Source organism: Lepidochelys olivacea (assembly GCF_965140295.1).
Source record: "Lepidochelys olivacea isolate rLepOli2 genome assembly, chromosome: 7".
NCBI classification, from domain to species: domain Eukaryota; kingdom Metazoa; phylum Chordata; order Testudines; family Cheloniidae; genus Lepidochelys; species Lepidochelys olivacea.
In genome coordinates this window covers 93,374,332-93,393,144 of record NC_140417.1, presented here as the reverse complement: position 1 = coordinate 93,393,144, position 18,813 = coordinate 93,374,332, and the positions used below count along the sequence as shown (strand labels likewise).

At 41.3% G+C, this 18,813-nt stretch overlaps 1 protein-coding gene across 2 annotated transcripts in view; it reads left to right on the top strand.

Moving 5' to 3' along the window:
* Positions 1-18,813, top strand: part of PLCE1 (phospholipase C epsilon 1) — a 325,202-nt gene that overhangs the window by 281,263 nt on the left and 25,126 nt on the right. For both annotated transcript variants that reach the window (XM_084634850.1, XM_084634851.1), the window contains 4 exons: positions 2,649-2,766; positions 9,178-9,309; positions 10,293-10,586; positions 11,843-12,006. In XM_084634850.1, the coding sequence (XP_084490976.1) occupies positions 2,649-2,766; positions 9,178-9,309; positions 10,293-10,586; positions 11,843-12,006 (708 nt within the window). The remainder of the gene's footprint in view (positions 1-2,648; positions 2,767-9,177; positions 9,310-10,292; positions 10,587-11,842; positions 12,007-18,813) is intronic.

Below are 18,813 nucleotides of genomic sequence, written 5' to 3'. Positions count from 1 at the left end.
TGAATTTCTATGTGCATCTTTCTCTTTCAATCTGAAGTGAAAACAACACCAATAAATAACTTTTTTTTCAAAAATTGATTTTAAAAAATAAACACTGGGAAACAAACCTGACAAAATTACGAAACTCCCTTTAAATGGTATTCCATTATCTTGAAATCAAGTCAGTTTAAAAAAAAAGTTCACCAGTATATTGGCTGCATATAAACTGGCTCAACATAAGAAATGTCAATTTCTGTATTAATTTGTCACATTAACAATCCAACTTCTGCCATTTTGCTTGCTTATGTGACAATACTCTTTATAAAACAGTGCCTCAGATAGGTGATTAAACCTGAGTCTCTCTACCTCAAATGCGTACTAGAAGAAAAATGGTGCTGATGCGTGTATATTTGCATTGTCTTCTTTTACAGGCAAAAAGGAACTTTATTCATAAGATTACATTTATTTTTTTCTCACTATTTCAGCTGGTTCATCCCATTTTTAACAGCCCCTTTTACCCATTTTCTTTTTGTGCAATTTTGCTAAAATGTCCAGACATCTCTCCTGGCGTATTCATTGGCCATGGCAGCTGTATTCTATCCCGCAGTTTCCCACCCTTCTTGTTTTCCATCAAGAGCATGTGAAAAAATATCTTCACTAGTATTTCAAACAAAAAAACCAAAAATATATGAATTTGAAATAATTTTTCACTCATTTAAAGAAGACCTTCTATGGAATTTTCTTTCAGCTGTTGTACTGTCTTTCTCTCTGAGGTTTTTTCCAATTGTGACAAAGTCTCACAGCTGTTGGTTGATGATATTCAGATTGTAACAGATAGTGTAGGTCTCCCCTTAATGATTATGCATACATTCTGCCATTGTTAATGTGAGCTATTCCCATGCACTCAGGGAGTCTCACCTCCCAGATTATCGCTGGAAGTTCAACTTGAACATCAACCTTCCCCTCCTCTCAACTATGCACGTATTATGTTGTGCAACTTTTTCAGTTAACTGGCAAAATTGCATTTTGCTTTTAGTAAAATTTACAAAAAGTAAAATGAGAAACTGGTTTTTAAAGACATTCTGTTCATAAAGACAAAATGAATCACACACTTCTACTTTACGCTGAGTGAAGCTCCCTACCTATGGATAAACATGTATGAAAAGGGGTTAAAAATAAAGTGTAGGATGGAAAGCCTCCCTTCAGGGTCTTGACTGGTGATTCCTTAATATATAAAGGAATACTGTTACTCTTTGTGTCATGTTGAGCAGGGATTGCAAGGCTGCTGCACTCCACAAGTGTGATCAGAGGTTACATGGGGGCACAAGTAAGGTAAAATACTAGTGGCCATATTTTCAAGAGCTGAGCTCCCATTTATTTAGTCACTTAAATAAATGACCAGATAAATGACCAGGTCATTATTGGGTGTTGCATTCTTTGGGATATCTGGTCTAGGTATGAACCCTCATACTGAATGGTAGTAAGTCTCAAGCCCTCCGTATACTTGGTTTCCTGCTTTCAAGAGTGCAGGATAAAAAAAATAGTGTGGAGAATGATGTGGAGGGTGTGGGTGGAGAATGAGCCTATTTGAGGAGACATTAGTTTAAGTGTCGTCGTCAGAATCATAGAAATGTTGTGCTGGAAGGGATCTTGAGAAGTTATCAAGTCCAGCCCCCAGTGCTAAGGTAGGACCATCCCTGATAGGTGTTTCTCTAACCTTTTCTTAAAGACCTCCAAAGGTAGAGACTCTACAACCTCCACTGGAAGCCTATTCCAGAGCTTAACAACCCTTATAGTTAGAAAGTTATTCCTAATATCTAACCTAAATCTCCCTTGCTACATATTAATTCTTCTTGGCCTATCTTCATTGGACATGGAGAACAATTTATCACAGTGCTCTTTATAAAAGCCTTTAACATATTTGAAGACTGTTATCAGGCCCCCCTCAGTTTTCTTTTCTCAAGACTACATATGCCCATTTTTAAAATCTTTCCTCATAAGTCAGGTTTTCTAAACTCTTTGTCATTTTTGTTGCTCTTCTCTGAACTCTCTCCAATTTGTCCCCATCTTTCCTGAAGTCTGGCACCCAGAATTGAACACCATATTCCAGCTTAGGCCTCACCAGTGCCGAGTAGAGTGGGATAATTACCTCCCATGTGTTACAGAGGATGCTGCTGTTAATATAACCCAGAATATTAGCCTTTTTCGCAACTGCATCACAGTGACTCCTATTCCGTTTTTGATCCAGTATAACCCCCACGTCCTTTTCATTTGAGCAGCACCAGCAGCTAGCCATTTATCCCCCATTTTGTAGTTGTGTATTTGGTATTTCCTTCCTAAGTGTAGTACTTTGCATTTGTCTTCATTGAATATATTCTTGTTGAATGAAAATGAGCTGCTTAGGTCTCACTCGTGCTATGATTCAGAAGTAACTTAGGGCCGGATTTTTAAAGTTATCTAGGTGTATTTTGAGTACTACTGCAATACAAATAGTACTAATATATGGTAACGAATGGGAAAAATAGATGCATGCATAAATCCATTATGTGAGGATATAGAACCATGTGTGCTGAATGTGATAAAACCACATCAAGTGTGTATATGAGGTATGCTAGAATACTTTCATTTTCAAACCTTTTGTATTATACATCACTTGAATTGTCACTTAGGTTTATGACATGGAACTGGGTGAAGAATTTTATCTTCCACAAAATAAGAAGGAAAGTAGACAGATAGCACCAGAGCTCTCAGATCTTGTCATCTATTGTCAAGCTGTGAAATTCCCTGGTAAGTATGCTTATTGCTTTACATTTTCTAAATCTTTGGAACATTACAGTGATATAATTGTAACTGCTTATACTGCGGAATTCAAACTGTAGTATGTGGGGAATATGCCTTTTTGTGGTTATGGATTCTGTACGATGACGATTCTATGTGCTGCGTTTGTCATGGAGGGAAAAAGTACTCCAACCCTTAAACTGTAGTGAACTGGCTAATTCCTATCTGACTGACAGCTAAGAACAAGCTGTTTTGTAAGGCTTTTCATTAGAATTTCACCTAAGGAGCTGCTGTGCCAGGTCTGAAGAAGAGTTTGCAGCCTCTGGGAGGCGGAGCAGGTCAGGACTCTTTAAGAATAGGTTCCAAGTTAGCTTGTCACACCACTGCCAGAAGCCTTCCCTCTCACCTGCACCCCTGACATTATTATCTACATCCCTCATTACCCAGTAATTGGGCTAGACACCAGCTGGGGAATGGGGAGAGAGAGAGAGGTCATATTGGGGATGAGGCTAAAAGGGAAACTGGCATGGAACCAGGAGTAGAGAACATCTGGAGAGCAGACCAGGTAAAGTGGATGGGTGGCAGGAAGAAAATGGCCCATGATAGGCATGTAGCAGTGATCCCGCAGGAGGACAGAGAGGTAGGAGGGGTTTCATTCTGTAGTGGTGGAGAGATAGGGATTGGAAAACAGTAGGAGGTGGAGGAACTGAAATTGAGATTACTTGTCTTCATTTGCTCAGAACAGAACACTGAGGATGAGCATATTTTGGCTAATATACTGTACATTCTGTATACTAACTCATTTTTTAAATTGCTAATTTAGTGTTCATAATTGATAGTTTGTTGAAATGAGAATTCAGCTTCTTTAATAGAACAGTTCTCTAGAGAAATATTGGCAACTATTGCACATTAGGATTTAATACAAAAAGAAATATAATCTGATATTAATTTACACAAAGTCAAAGTAAGCAAATTGAAAAATTAGAGAGAAACATTTCTCTAATCTTAGTTTTATGAATGTTAGGTGTAACTTGTAACAATGGCAAGTTAAAAAATAAGATTTGTGATTTTTAATTTAGCTGTCCCCTTAATATAATCTACAGTGAAATAATTCCAGTTGTCTTTCAAGTCAAACATTATTTTCTTCTGAGCAAAGAGTAGTATTTTCCATCTTTCATACAGTTTCAATTACTCAAAACATTTTAATACACACATTTCTGACTTTCTAAAATGTTCCTAAAATTCAATTAGAAAATAAATACTCACTTGCCATAATTAAATTTCTCCTTTGTTTTAATTCAAAACGTAATTAGGACAAATAAAAAAATCAGTTCCTTTCACAGGGAGGACACTTTATAGGCATAGCTAGAACCCATAAAGCCTGCTTTCCCAAGTTAACGTTTATATGCCCCCCCCTTTGGGGAAAAATCCTGCCCTTCTCTTTGTGGACATAGAGTCCCTGACCTCAGTGCAACTGATGTGATTCCACTGTGCAGCAAGGGGACAGGAAGCTGGAAACACTTCACAGGCCCCAGCCAATAGACAATATTGAGGTTGGAGCAGTAGAAAAACGAGGACAAGGCTGGTGGATCCATAATTATGTGGATGTACTGACCAGTTTTTTCTGGAGAGGGGAAAGGATGCAAAAGTTGGGAGGGGGTGGGGGTAATGTAATCCTGAAGTAGCAGGAGTGGCTGCAAGGTGGCTTTGCTGTTCCTGTATAGTCTAAAGAGAAGATTTCTTTCCTCTGGCCCCTTTTACTTGTTTTGTGTTTTGCACTTATGATTTGGCTCTTTCTGAGGAAGCCAATCTTAGATCATAAGGCCAGAAGGGACCACTGTTATCATCTCTTGTCTGACCTCCTGTATAACACAGGCCAGAGGATTTCCTTGAATTATTTCTTGTTAAAACGAGAGTTTATCTTTTAGAAAAAAGTCCAATTTTGATAATAGCATTTTCAGTGATGGAGAATCCACAACAACCCTAGGAAATTGTTCCAACCCTTAGGTAATTTTGGTTAATTAAACTCTCTGTTAAAAAATTGCAACTTCTTTCTAGTCTGAACTTGTTAAGCGTCAGCTTCCAGCCATGTTGTTCCTTTGTCTGATAGGCTGAAGAGCCCTCTATTATCAAGTTTCTGTTCTGTAGGTATTTCTAAATTGTGATCTAGTCATCCCTTAACCTTCTGTTCATTAAACTACATAGATTGAGCTCCTTGAGTCTTTCACTATAAGGCATGTTTTTAATTCTTTAATCATTTTTGTAGCTCTTCCCAATCCCTCTCCAATTTATCAACATCATTCTTGAATTGTGGACACCAGAACATATGATCAAGTGAAAGCTAAGGGAATTACTCCAAATGTGAATGTGAAGAACTAGGCTAACACTTGAACGCTGCCTGATGCAGTGACCCGGTCAACAACCTGTACTCCCAAGAAATAGATAGTAACTATGGTTTGGGAGCAATAAGCTCTGATGACCAGAACAATATTCCAGTATTGGTTACATCAGAGCCAAATAGAGCAGTAATATAACCTCCCTACTTTTACTTGATATTCCCCTGTTTATACATCCTAAAACAAACATGTTTTCTTCCTTCTCCTTGATAAAAATGTTAAACAGGATAGGGCCAAGAATTGATTCCTGTGGGATCCCTCTGGAAATGTTACCAGTTGATGATCATTCGCCAATTACAATTCCATTTTGAGACCTATCAGTTAGTCAGTTTTTATTCCATTTAATGTGTGCCATGTTGAACTTGTATTGATCTAGTTTCTTAATCAAAATGTTGTGTGGTGTCTTACAGAAGTCTAAGTATATTACATCAGCACTGTTACCTTTATCAAACCAATTTGTAATCTCATCAGAAAAAGAGATTGTGACTTTGATAACATATATTGTCCATAAGCCCATGTCGATTGGCACTTATTATAGTACCCTCCTCTAATTCATGAAAGCATTTTATCCGTTCTGATTGTTTATGGTGTGGAGAACGAGAATGATGTCTGTATTATGTCTATGAATATTATGAATGTTACCTCATTTTACCTGCTCGTTTTACCTGTCCGATTACATGGAGTTGAATTAAAAGGGGTGGTTAGGAAAAGCCAGGAAACAAACCGCTGTCACAGCTAAGACATCTTTGGATAAACAACTTCCAGGGGGCGACGGCTGAGCTACAAAATGATGAAGATGCTCTTCCTAGGTGCCAGCCGAATGTTACGATGCTGTTTTGCCAAGGTCAGAGTTTAAGATCAAAAGAACAATGCTCCACTGAAAAATCCCTGCCTAGAGAGAAAGGGAGAATGACTTGTTTGCAGCTGCTAAGGGAGAGACTCTGCAAGAGGGACTGAGATAGGCAGAGCATGCAGCAGGGCTTTGTGGGATGTGTCGGAGGCAGTTGGGCTGACTTATGCTTTGAGAGAGGTGATGAACTCTAGACAGGACCCAGGCAGGCAGAACTTTTGTGGTTTTAACCTTTTCCTCTGTTTGCTATGTAACTCTCTGTGAATGGACATTATGTCCCTTTGGAAGGAGCTGTGCTGAGTCACCTTAATCAGCCAGTGGTCAAAGGCTCCCAGAGAGACAGCTGTGTCTGTCATCTTAGCAAAGTTGGAATCAGGGAGTTGCACTCAGGGATCCAGTCTAGGAGTGATAAAGCCATGGAGTTCCACCAGGAGAGAGGGAAAGGTTGAGAAACCTGTCACCTGAGGGGTGCATTCGAAAGGTCCTATAACTATGACAGTAGAGTGGGAATAAGGAGTGTTGTTGCCCATTGATCCAATCCAAAGAGTGCCATTGTGGGAAGAGTGCAGCAAGTAGAGGCCCTGTCACTTGGAAAAGGTGCCTAAAGGAGAGACTGGGGGACAGATCACAGATGCAGTTTGCCCCTGAACCATCACATGTGGCTAGGGCTCAACTTACCCTAATGTTTTGCTTTGCCCTCCAATAATTAGGTAACAGGATAGTCTGTTTCCTCAGTGACTGTCTCCACAACAAGGGCTTGAAACATAAGACTTGACTGCCACAAGTTTTGCTCCTTTGAGACCTTACTTAATCCTCCAATGTGGAAAGGACCCAACACCAGAAAAAATTAATGCACCCAGTGGGCCCAGTTCTAGGGTCCAGGTGACATCCACTTTGTACCACCTTTTATGCTCTTGGCCATGGGCTGGGCTGGCCTCAGGCGCAACTTAGAGCAGCTTTAGCACTGCTCTAGTTTTCTCCTGGCTACAGATGGCCACCAAAGGACCATTCAGGCCATCAGGCCATGCTCTGGTCATGCCCTGTGTGTCAGGGAATCAGAAGAAGAGGTGGTATAGGGCTGGCTATGTAGCCTCTACACAACCTGGAAATTAACCAAGTAACAAGTAACCCCAGTTTTACAGATACTTTGTGCTGCTGGAGTAGTGCTAATGTGCTATATCAAGGTCCAGGATCTGGCCAAATACATATTGAAAAGGCCAGAAGTCTGCTGTGAGTTATCAGTTGCTCCATGTTCTTCCTAAATCATCTGAAGTTTTATTTTGCAGCTGATTATTATTCTAATATAGGTAGCTATGTTTAACACAGATAATTCTCCCAGTTGTACTAGCCAATGCACAGGATATTAGAGTTGAAGTACTTATTTTTATAGCATCTTCATTTTACAAAAATATCTGTTTCCTTCATTTTGTCTCTTGGTTAATAGTGGGTAGAACTGGACAAAACTAGAGATTTCCAGTTTGTGGGAAATTTTTGATATTTTGAAATCTCCTGCAAATTGGACATCTTAAAAATAAAAAAATGGAAACACCAAAGCATGGTGTTTCCTAAACAAGGCATGATCCCTGGGACTGCTGCAGCTGCTAAGTGAAACTGACATTCTTGTCAGTTTCATTGCTTCCAGTGAACAGCTGTTGGAGTCTGTCTCATGGTCTGTGACTCCTGGGCAGCCCCAACCTGAACTGTCCCAGGCCAGGGGACCCAGGACTTCTAGACTTGGGGGCCAAGTGGCTCCCCATGCAGCCCAATTCCCAAGCAGGCAGCACAGGGAGCCAGCTGGCCTGGAAATCTGAAAACCCTGGGCACTTCCAGGATTTCCTGACTCAAACTGAGGTTCTCATGTTTCCCAGTCTCCCTGCTGCGGAGCTGGGAGCCAAACAGTGGAACTCAGATTCCCAGCTCTGTCACGAAGGCTGGAAGCCCTGGCCTGGCGGGGCTGCCCCAGAGCTATGGACCTTGGAAGCCATGAGTGGCTCCATTGAAATGATGTGCTTAACTTCATTCAGTATGTGCAAAAGCATTTGAAGGATTGAGACCTCATTGCTAAATTGCAATAGGTTGAGTTCAGTGGAGCAGAACCCAACTTCTACTAAGCTTCAAATTAGTAGTTAAAATATTAATTTTCAGTGTAAATTCAGTATTTTCTTCTATTGTAACTTAAGTTTTCAATTTACATTTCTTTGTGCAATAATTTTTTTTTCAAATTTTAATAAAAAATTAAGAAAAATGTAAGTTACAGGTATGTCGTGGAGTTCCAATAGCATTCTTCATCTGGCTTTCAGTGTTGACTGATGTCAAAAGAGCTCCTTGATGTATTTTTACTTTGTATTTCAGTTAGATCTGACCAAAACCCACTGAAATCAATGGAAAGGCATTTAAATCAGTGGAAATGGAATCCATTGATTTCAGTGGAGTTTAGATCATGTCCTTAATGATTGTTTTGTTTTGAATATATGTATATAGAATAATAATATTTATTATAGTGCTTTTCATCTGAGTATCTCAAAACAGGTCATAATCATTAAGGGATTAAAAGATTTTCCACACTTACAAATATTTTCCGTGGTTGAAATATGAGTTATAAATAGTAGTTTTAATATAATATAAGATGGACTCGAAAAGACTCATGGGTCAACTAGTATTTTACCCTACGATTCTTTGGGATTGTCCTTACATCAAATTTAGTCCTTTTTGTCAGGTTCATTTGAACACATAGTCAGTGTCCTTGCCTACAGTGTGTCAGTACATGATACGGTATACTTGTATGTTTTGATTTACCGGAAAAACAGGTTAGATCTCTGATGGGTAGCATTATTTTTTAGGTCTGAGTTTATTGTGACTGTTCATTGTAGAATTTGTTTCGAAAGTCATTGGGGCTATTCTGTAATACAAGACTTAAATCACTTCCTGTTCTCCAGCCAAAAATAAATCTCAGGCAACAGTTATGTCACAGATTTTTTTTCCTGTGTTGCATTGTATATCATCTTCTTGATGATTGTAAATATAGTTAGACTCAGTTACTGGGAATCATATGCTAGTTGTCCTGTGTGCTACTTTAGTATTAGTGCCTCAAAGAATAAAGTGAAAAATGATGGAAAATGTCATGCCCTCTTGGTCATGTTTTTTGGCTTATTTATTTTACTTTTATGGGAACAGGCCTGTCAACGCTAAACCCATCTGGCTCTAGCAGAGGAAAGGAAAGAAAAAGCAGGAAGTCCATTTTTGGCAACAATCCTGGCAGACTAAGCCCTGGGGAGCCAGCAACACTTGCCAAAGCATCTGGAAAAGGTAAAGTCAGGATCTTCTTTCACCAATCACGTGGAATGACTCTGTAGTCCAACACATACACCAGATCAAGATGTTAAAGATCAAACAATTTACTGTGTGCATGCTGCTCTTGAATTTTTGAATCACTTTTCATTAATAATGCAGCTATTACAATAACTTCTTTATAAAGAATCAACTGTAGGGTATGGAATGTTAGTATAGGATTAATTTTCTGGAGGTATAAAGTTAGTCAGTTAAAAATTACTGATGAGAATGATTGATTCACAACTAAAATATTTGTATCTTATAGCTTGAACATGTACCTTAGGATCAAGTTTATATATTAAAAGGTACGGGAGGAGATTTTCACAGGTGCAAACGACAGTTAAACAGCTGACTGCCATTTTATGTCTTGAAAAGCTTCCCCATAGTCTTTAGGCAAAATCCTGCACTTAGACTTGGTGCAAACTTCAGTGGGGCTGCAAGGGATATAAATCAGCAAAGAATTTGGTCCTCCATCTTTTACTGCAGGTTGTATAGTAAAGTTTGAAAGTGACATAGTAGTCTTAAAGAAATTTTATATTCTTTCCATTTAAACAATCTCTATATTCCAAGCAGCGTACTAGCAATATTATAAAGGTTTCCAGCAATGAATTAAGAGTCAAGACTCATTTCAAACTGTTAAGATAGTCTCACACATTAAATACCACATTAAATATGTACTCATTTAATTCAAGGAAATGATATTCAAATACTTATTTATGGAAATACCTTTTAATACATGCCTAGTTACAGTATCAGTATTTAACCATTATGTAGTCTCTCACTAATTGCTCTTACTGCACATGAAGAAAGAAAAGTGATATCTATGTGAACAGTGTGGTTTCTAGAGATCATTTATTTTTACCCCATTCAAAATACATAAATATACTTCACAGGAAAAAACTGATGCTTGAGGTCTGAGGATCTGCAGCTATAATTTGAGATTAATGTTTATTTTCCAGGTCCTTTTGAGGGTGCCCGGCAAACCTGGGAAGAACTTTGTTCTCCTCCTTTCAACCATACAACTTCTCTCAGTGCTATCATAAGGACACCTAAATGTTATCATATCTCTTCACTGAATGAGAATGCTGCCAAACGTCTGTGCAGACGATATTCTCAGAAACTGATTGAGCATACCACATGTCAGCTATTGAGAACATATCCTGCTGCCACACGCATTGACTCTTCAAACCCCCATCCCCTTATATTCTGGCTCCATGGAATACAGCTAGTGGCAGTTAACTATCAAACTGATGGTACGGGTAGAATAATTCCTCTAGTAATATATATTTATGTACATTTTAATCATCAAATAAGTGCTTCTTTAATTATGAAACTGTATTTACCATAATATTCCTTTATCTTACCATCGTCTGTATTTGTGGATTTATTAAACAGATGTTGGATTATTTGGCAAAGATACTGTACTTGAAAAAGTTTTGAGTAAATATATACCTGGGTGGTAACTCATAGAGAATAGGGACCAGATTGTATCCATTAGCACAGCCTGAATAAGAGGTGTTGCATAAGGGCACCACCCCAGAAATAGCCCTGGGAGAAATTGTGACTCTAACAAGCACAATTCAACCCGTGCTCCCCTTTTGTTCCCAGGGAGGTAATTTATGCCAGCTCTTGAAAGGGTGCATCTTCCTTCCCAACACATGCCCAACCAACCAACCTTCCTCACCCACTTGATTGCCGCAGAGAACATCATACCCTGCACTGTACCCAGGAGGGAGACAGATGATTTGGATAAAATTCCACGTGGTCATTTGAGACCTGGGGGAGGGCGGGGGCTTTACCTGCATTTACTTCCTTTTGCAACCATGTTAAGGCTAAAAGCAATCTAGCCTATGTGAATTACTGCTTCCAGAATACTGGAATTCTGTGCCTAATTTGGTAGGTCTTCTGCCTCACTGATGATGTGGAAATGCCTAGAGCACTGCACCCACAGATACCATAATTGGCTGGAATCCAGCACTTTTACAGTGCTGTAGCCACAATATCGTTTATAGTAACTTTTTAAGTATACAAAGACACTGAATTCCCTTATCCTAGAAATGACTCCTCTGGAACAAAGTCTGAGTACTGATGCAGTGTTGGTTACAATCTTTGGGCTATATTCTATCCCTACTTATGCTCCCTTACCTTTTGGGTTTTCATAAAAAGTTGCTCCATTCAGCCGATTTCAAATTACACAATCCTTTTTTTTTTTTTTTCATCCTAGATTTTGGGGAAAATCTCAGGAAACTTGCTAGGTATTGTTAGTGGGTATGGCCAAGTCCAAAATAGAACAAAAACTAGAAAATGGGTGAAACTGGAAAATCCTTATTTTTTAAAGTATAAACTATTTGGGCAACTTGGATATGTAAGTTAAAGCTGTCCCAAGAAATTTAATATTAGTTTTATACTGTCAATTCAGTTTTAACAGTAATCTTTAAAAAACCCACATTTTGCTGTCTTTCTATTGAATTTTCACTATTTTTCAGTTGTGACTGCTTTACTTTTGCAGATCTCCCTCTGCATCTTAATGCAGCAATGTTTGAGGCGAATGGTGGCTGTGGGTGTGTTTTGAAACCCCCTGTTCTGTGGGACAAGAACTGTCCAATGTACCAGCAATTTTCTCCATTAGACCGAGATCTGTATAATATAGAGCCAGCTATATATTCTTTAACAGTAAGTACATTTTAAGGGAATGCTATATATTTAAAATATTAATATTTAATATTAAAAGCTAAATATTCAAACTGGATGTCATATAACTTCAGCCCTAAAAGGATCCCATCAACCACACTTCTATATTAATATATTCTATAATAATTAGAACATAAGAACGGCCATACTGGGTCAGACCAAAGGCCCATCTAGCCCAGTATCCTGTCTTCTGACAGTGGCCAATGCCAGGTGCCCCAGAGGGAATGAACAGAACAGGTAATCATCAAGTGATCCATCCCCTGTCGCCCATTCCCAGCTTCTGGCAAACAGAGGCTAGGGACATCATCCCTTCTCACCCTGGCTAATAGCCATTGATGGACCTATGCTCCATGAACTAATCTAGTTCTTTTTTGAACCCTGTTATAGGCTTGGCCTTCACAACATCCTCTGGTACAGAGTTCCACAAATTTGCTGTGCTTTGTGTGAAAAAATACTTCCTTTCATTTGTTTTAAACCTGCTGCCTATTAATTTCATTTGATGAGCCCCTAGTTCTTGTGTTATGAGAAGGAGTAAATAATACTTCCTTATGTACTTTCTCCATACCAGTCATGATTTTATAGATGTCAATCATATCCCCCCTTAGTCATCACTTTTCCAAGTTGAAAAGTCTCAGTCTTCTTATCTCTCCACAGCCGTTCCATACCCCTAATCATTTTTGTTGCCCTTTTCTGAACCTTTTCCAATTCCAATACACCTCTACCCCAATATAATGTAGTCCTCGGGAGCCAAAAAATCGTACCGCGTTATAGGTGAAACTGCGTTATATCGAACTTGCTATGCCTCCCCAAACAGCCTGGCCCTGCACCCTATCCAACCTCGACCTACTTCCTGCCCCCTGACTGACCCCTCAGAACCCTCGACCCATCCAAACCCCCCCTGACCGCCTTCCAAGACCCTCTGCCCCTTATCCACCCCCCTAGCCCAGGCCCCCTTAACACACCACTCAGAGTAGCGTGTCAGAGCCAGACACGCTGCCGCCATAGGTGCCAACTCCAGGGCTGGAGCACCCAGATTACTTGCTGCGGCCCTCCCACAGCCCCAGCTCACCTCTGCTCCACTTCCTCCCCTGAACGCGCTGCCACTCCACTTCTCCCCCCTCCCTCCCAGGTTTGCGCAAGCCTGGCAGGGAGAGGGGAGGAGGGGAAATGCTTTACCACGTTATATCCGAATTCGTGCTATGTCGGATCGTGTTATATCGGGGTAGAGCTATATATGTTTTTTTGAGACGGGGCGACCACATCTGCACATACGGATTTATATAGAGGCAATATGATATTTTCTGTCTTATTATCTATCCCTTTCTTAATGATTCCCAACAATCAGTTTCTTTTTTGACTGCCGCTGCACACTGAGTGGATGTTTTCAGAGAACTGTCCACAATGACTCCAAGATCTCTTTCTTGAGTGGTAACAGCTAATTTAGACCCCATCATTTTATATGTATAGTTGGGATTATGTTTTCCAATGTGCATTTCTTTGCATTTATCAACCTTGAATTTCACCTGCCATTTTGTTGCCCGTCACCCAGTTTTATGAGATCCTATTGTAGCTCTTTGCAGTGTGCCTCGGACTTAACTATCCTGAGTAGTTTTGTATCATCTGAAAATTTTGCCACCTCACTGTTTACCCCTTTTTTCCAGATCATTTATGAATATGTTGAATAGGACTGGTACCAGTACAAACCCTTGGGGAACACCATTATTTATGTCTCTCCATTCTGAAAACTGACGATTTAGTCCTACACTTTGTTTCCTATCCTTTAACTAGTTACAGATCCATGAGAGGACCTTTCCTCTTATCCCATGACACCTTATCTGGGGACCTTGTCAAAGGCTCTCTGAAAATCTAAGTACACTATATCCACTGGATCCCCCTTGTCCACATGCTTGTTTACCCCCTCAAAGAATTCTAGTAGATTGGTGAGGCATGATTTCCTTTTACAAAAACCATGTTGACCCTTCACCAACAAATTATGTTCATCTGTGTGTCTGACAATTTTTTACTTTACTATAGTTTCAAACAGTTTGCCCAGTACTGAAGTCAGGCTTACAGGCCTGTAATTGCTGGGATCACCTCTGGAGCCCTTTTTAAAAATTGGCATCACGTTAGCTATCCTCCAGTAGTTGGTACAGAATAATGACTTGTAATAACTAAGATCAGAATAACTAAAAGCAGTTACTGGGGGTGGGGGGGGGAATTCTCTAGTTTGTTTATTTGTGCATTGACAGCACTGTGCTTATAGTGTTTTTCACTGTTTCCCCTTGTTGACATGAGTGCTTACCCCTAAGGTGCCCCTACGTACCTGTGAATAAATTGAACAACTGTCATGTCAAGCTTGAACAAAATAGAAGTATTGCAAATGTTAGGCCTCAAACTTCCGTATTCTGCAAAATGCAAGCCTTGCAAAAATAAAGCTTACGCTTGTGACTTGTGGTCAGGAAACGAGGCAACCAGATAGCGATTTATGCTGACTCATATATACTTATCAATACAAAATTACCCACATTCAAAATCTAATTGGCTACAGAAAATAAATAGGCCTTAAAATTTAATATGCATCAATTATACAATTAGGGCAGCCACATAAACAATGTGGCCCACCCTGATTGGTTGGTCTGTTCTAAAACACAGCCGTTAGACCAGATAAAAAGGTGAAGGCACGGGAGTGTGTGTGTGTCTCATCGGTTGTACCTGATCCACACCCCCTGAACCGAAGGGACGTGCACTTCTCGACTGTCTGTACCTGACCAGTGTGGAAAATGGCCGACCGCAGGGTATGTCTATGGAGTAAAGAAGTCTGGTCGCTCGAGCCAAATTTATCATAGTCGTATCGATACCATAGTGTAAAATCAATAGTAGATGGCTGATGCATAATAGCTTTGCATGTGTTACTGCTTCTCTTTTACGTAGTCCTAGCAAAAGCATGTAGAGCTGTCGTTCATCAGCTTTATGTTACCTTTAAAAACACCAGGAATATAGGGCTGGTGAACAATAGTTTTACCTATGCTTGTCTTCGGGGCTTTTATTATAACCTGCCAGGACCAGCATATGTAGAGTCACTGTTCAGGAACTCTCAAATGGTCCACAATATTACTTTTACTTGCACTTGTCTTCAGTGTAATCTGCCTTTTGTACCGAGACATGGCAATGCATGGGACTGCACCTCTCACACCCCTCGGGTGGCCATCTTCTCGGCTCTGATGACCAGTGTCATCTCTGGACTCTCTCACTGGGTCTTCTTTGCCTCGGTCCTTTGCCCAAGTCACACAGCAGTTCAGCTCCCCTTCTGGGGTTCAGTCCCCTTCTAGGGTTCAGCTGAAAAACATTTTTTTCACACCACCCGAGCTTAACTCTAAACAAAAGGTCCTTTGCCCCTTCTGGGCTCCTCCCCCCATCAGGATACTGACTGACTGCTGGGAATCCAAATACGACTTAAACTACCCTTCTGCTTGTATCTCATTCCCTGGTATTCACAGACCCTAGATTGGGGGTTCCTCTCCACTCTAGGGCCCCACCATAGGAAGTGGTCCTGCTCCTGTAGCTATGCTTTCTGGCCACAGACAATCCCAAATACTGGACCTTCTTTGAGGCCCTTCTGAGGGACAGGGAACTCTCCCTAGCTTCTCTCTCCTGGGTCCCTCCCCATCAGCTGAACTCCCTCAGCTCCTTATTCAGCCTAGCTCAGCCTCCCAGGGGTCTCTGATAATCGTGCTTCTTGCAGCTTCCCAGTCCCAGCCAGCTCCCTTTTCAACCAGTCCTTACTCAGCCAGCTCTGTTACGCTTTTGGAACAGCAACCCTAGGGCAATTATTGAATCATAGAAATGTAGGGCTGAAAGGGGCATTGAAATCAGCAAGTCCAACCCCCAGTGCTGAGGCAGGACCAAGTAAACCTGGATCATCCCTGACAGGTGTTTGTCCAACCTGTTCTTAAAAACCTCCAATGAGGAGGATTCCATAGTCTCCCTTGGAAGCTTGTTCCAAAACTTAACTACGCTTATAGTTAGTAAGTTTTTCCTAATATCTAACCTAAATCTCCCTTGCTGTAGATTAAGCCTGTTGTTTCTTGTCCTACCTTCAGTGGACATGGAGAACAATTGATCACAGTCCTCTTTGTAACAACCCTTAACACATTTGAAGACTGTGATCACGTCACCCCCTCAGTCTTCTTTCCCCAAGACTAAACATGCCCAGGTTTTTAACTTTCCGCATAGGTCAAGTTTTCTAAACCTTTTATCATTTTAGTTGCTCTTCTCTGAACTATTTCCAATTTTTCCACATCTTTCTTGAAGTGTGATGCCCAGAACTGGATACAGTAATACAGCTGAGGCCTCACCAGTGCCCAAGAAAGAGGGATAATCACCTCCTATGTATTACACTCCTGTTAACAGAGCCCAGAATATTAGCCTTTTTCACAACTGCATCACATTAGTGACTGCTATTCAGTTTGTGATCCACTAAAACACCCAGATCCTTGTCAGCAGTGCTACTGCCTAGCAAGTTATTCCCCATTTTGGTGTTGTGCTTTTGATTTTTCCTTCCTAAGTAAGATACTTTGTACTTGTCCTTATTGAATGTCATCTTGTCTAATTCAGATCAGTTCTTCAATTTGTCAATATCTTTCTGAATTACAATCTTGACCTCCAAAGTGCTTCCAACCCCTGCCAGTTTGGTGTCATCTGCAAATTTTATAAGCATCCTCTTCACTTCATTAACCAAGTCATTAATGAAAATATTGAATAGTACCAGGCCCAGGACTGACCCCTGGAGGACCCCACTAAATACACCCTCTCAGTTTGACAGTGAACCATTGGTAACTACTCTGAATACAGTCTTTCAACCGGCTGTGCACCCATCTTATAATAATAATTTCATCTAGACCACATTTCCCTAGTTTGCTTATGAGACTGTCATGTGGGACTGTGTCAAAAGCCTTACTAAAATCAAGATATATCCACTAGGCCAGTATTCCTGTCAAAGAAGGAAATTAGGTTGGTTTGGCATGCTTTCTTCTTGACAAATCCATGCTGGCTATTCCATATAACTGTAACCCTTCTGCCCGTCAGAGTTGGCAGCAACAAGGGCCGGGTTCAATATCTAGGGGTTCCATTCCAATAACACAATGCAAACCGGCTCGAGCCCCCACCCAGTGACCTGGGACAAATATATACCACCCCCGCTGGGCGCCTCCAAGAGGCAATACTTCCCCTCTCGCAAGCACATAGTCTGAGTGTAGCAAAAAGCCTTTTAATAACAGAGAGAAACAATGTGGCATTATGTTGGGGAAACACCACCAACAGGATTCATAACACAACCCATGAGCAAAAAAAAACCCACCCCAGGCAAATTGGGGCATGCCCTTTTCCCTTTGGTTCTTGAGTCCAGCAACCCCAAATCACCCAAAGTCCCAAAAGTCCAATGCCCCAAAAGTCTCTGTCCCTGGTCAGGGCAGCCCCAGACTTCGAAAGTTTATCTGCGGAGCTTTACCTCCCAACCTGGGTGGAAATGGGACGGGGGTAAGAGGCACCTTACGTGATCTGAAGCTGACCGCTCCATAGCGGCGCTCCGCTCCGCCAGCCGCCCCACAAACTCCTTCGCTCAGCTGCACTCCGCTCCGCCAGCCGCCCCACGAACTCCTACGCTCAGCTGCACTCCGCTCCGCCAGCCGCCCCACGAACTCCTACGCTCAGCTGCGCTCCGCTCCGCCAGCCGCCCCACGAACTCCTCCGCTGAGCTGCGCTCCGCCAGCCGCCCCACGAACTCCTTCGCTCAGCTCCACGGCCCACAAGCAGCTCCTGCCATCCACACACTGCTCCGCGTCGAACTGCTTCACCAGCCGTCCCGCAAACTGCTCCACAATATATCTTCAGGCTCCCCCACTACTTAACACAACACTCAGTGATTTCAGCTCTTAGGTGAATTCAGCTTGTAGTAGGGGAGCCCCAGTGCTGGTGCACTGTCAGCCCAAAGTGAGCTCAGCAGCCTATAACTAGACTTCTAATGAAATCAAAATTAGCTCTGATATTCCACAGTGGAGAGAGGAGGAAGTGCAATTAGCATGTAAGGTCCTCACCAAGGGGCCCATGCCACCAAGTATTAATACTTGTCCACAGCCTCTCTCTATTCACACAGTTTTGGAACCCATGACCCTTGCCTAGCGAGTGCTACTTAGTTGATGGTGAATCCCTCCAGCATAACAAAAGGCCACGTACAGTTCCAAGCACAGTTCCCATAATCAGGGTAATAACAATTTATTCTTCCTGCCCCAATAACAGAGACACTGGGGATCCCACAGCAGCCAAAGTGACCATTTGGGCAGCTATGGTCTCATTCTAGGCGTGGTGGGTGTGCCTATGCAAATGAAATCGGCCCCTGAAGTTCTTTTCCACAACTTGCCACACCTCACCACCAGATGTCAGGGTGGAGCTCATCCTGACACTTACATCACCATCTAGAAAATGCTTACAAATGGATTGTTTAATAATTTGTTACAGTACCTTTCCATGTATTGAAGTTAGGCTGACTGCACCATAGTCCCTGAGTCCTCTTTCTTCCCCTTTTCAAAAATAAGTACTGTGTTTGGCCTTTTCCAGTCCTCTGGGAGCTCACTCATCTTCCATGAGTTCTCAAAGATAATCACTAACGGTTCCAGGATTGCCGCAGCTAGTTCCTCAAGGATGAATTTCTTCAGGCCCTGCCACCTTGAATACATCTAACTTATCTCCATATTCTTTAACCTGTTCTTTCCCTGTTTTGGCTTGCATTCCTTC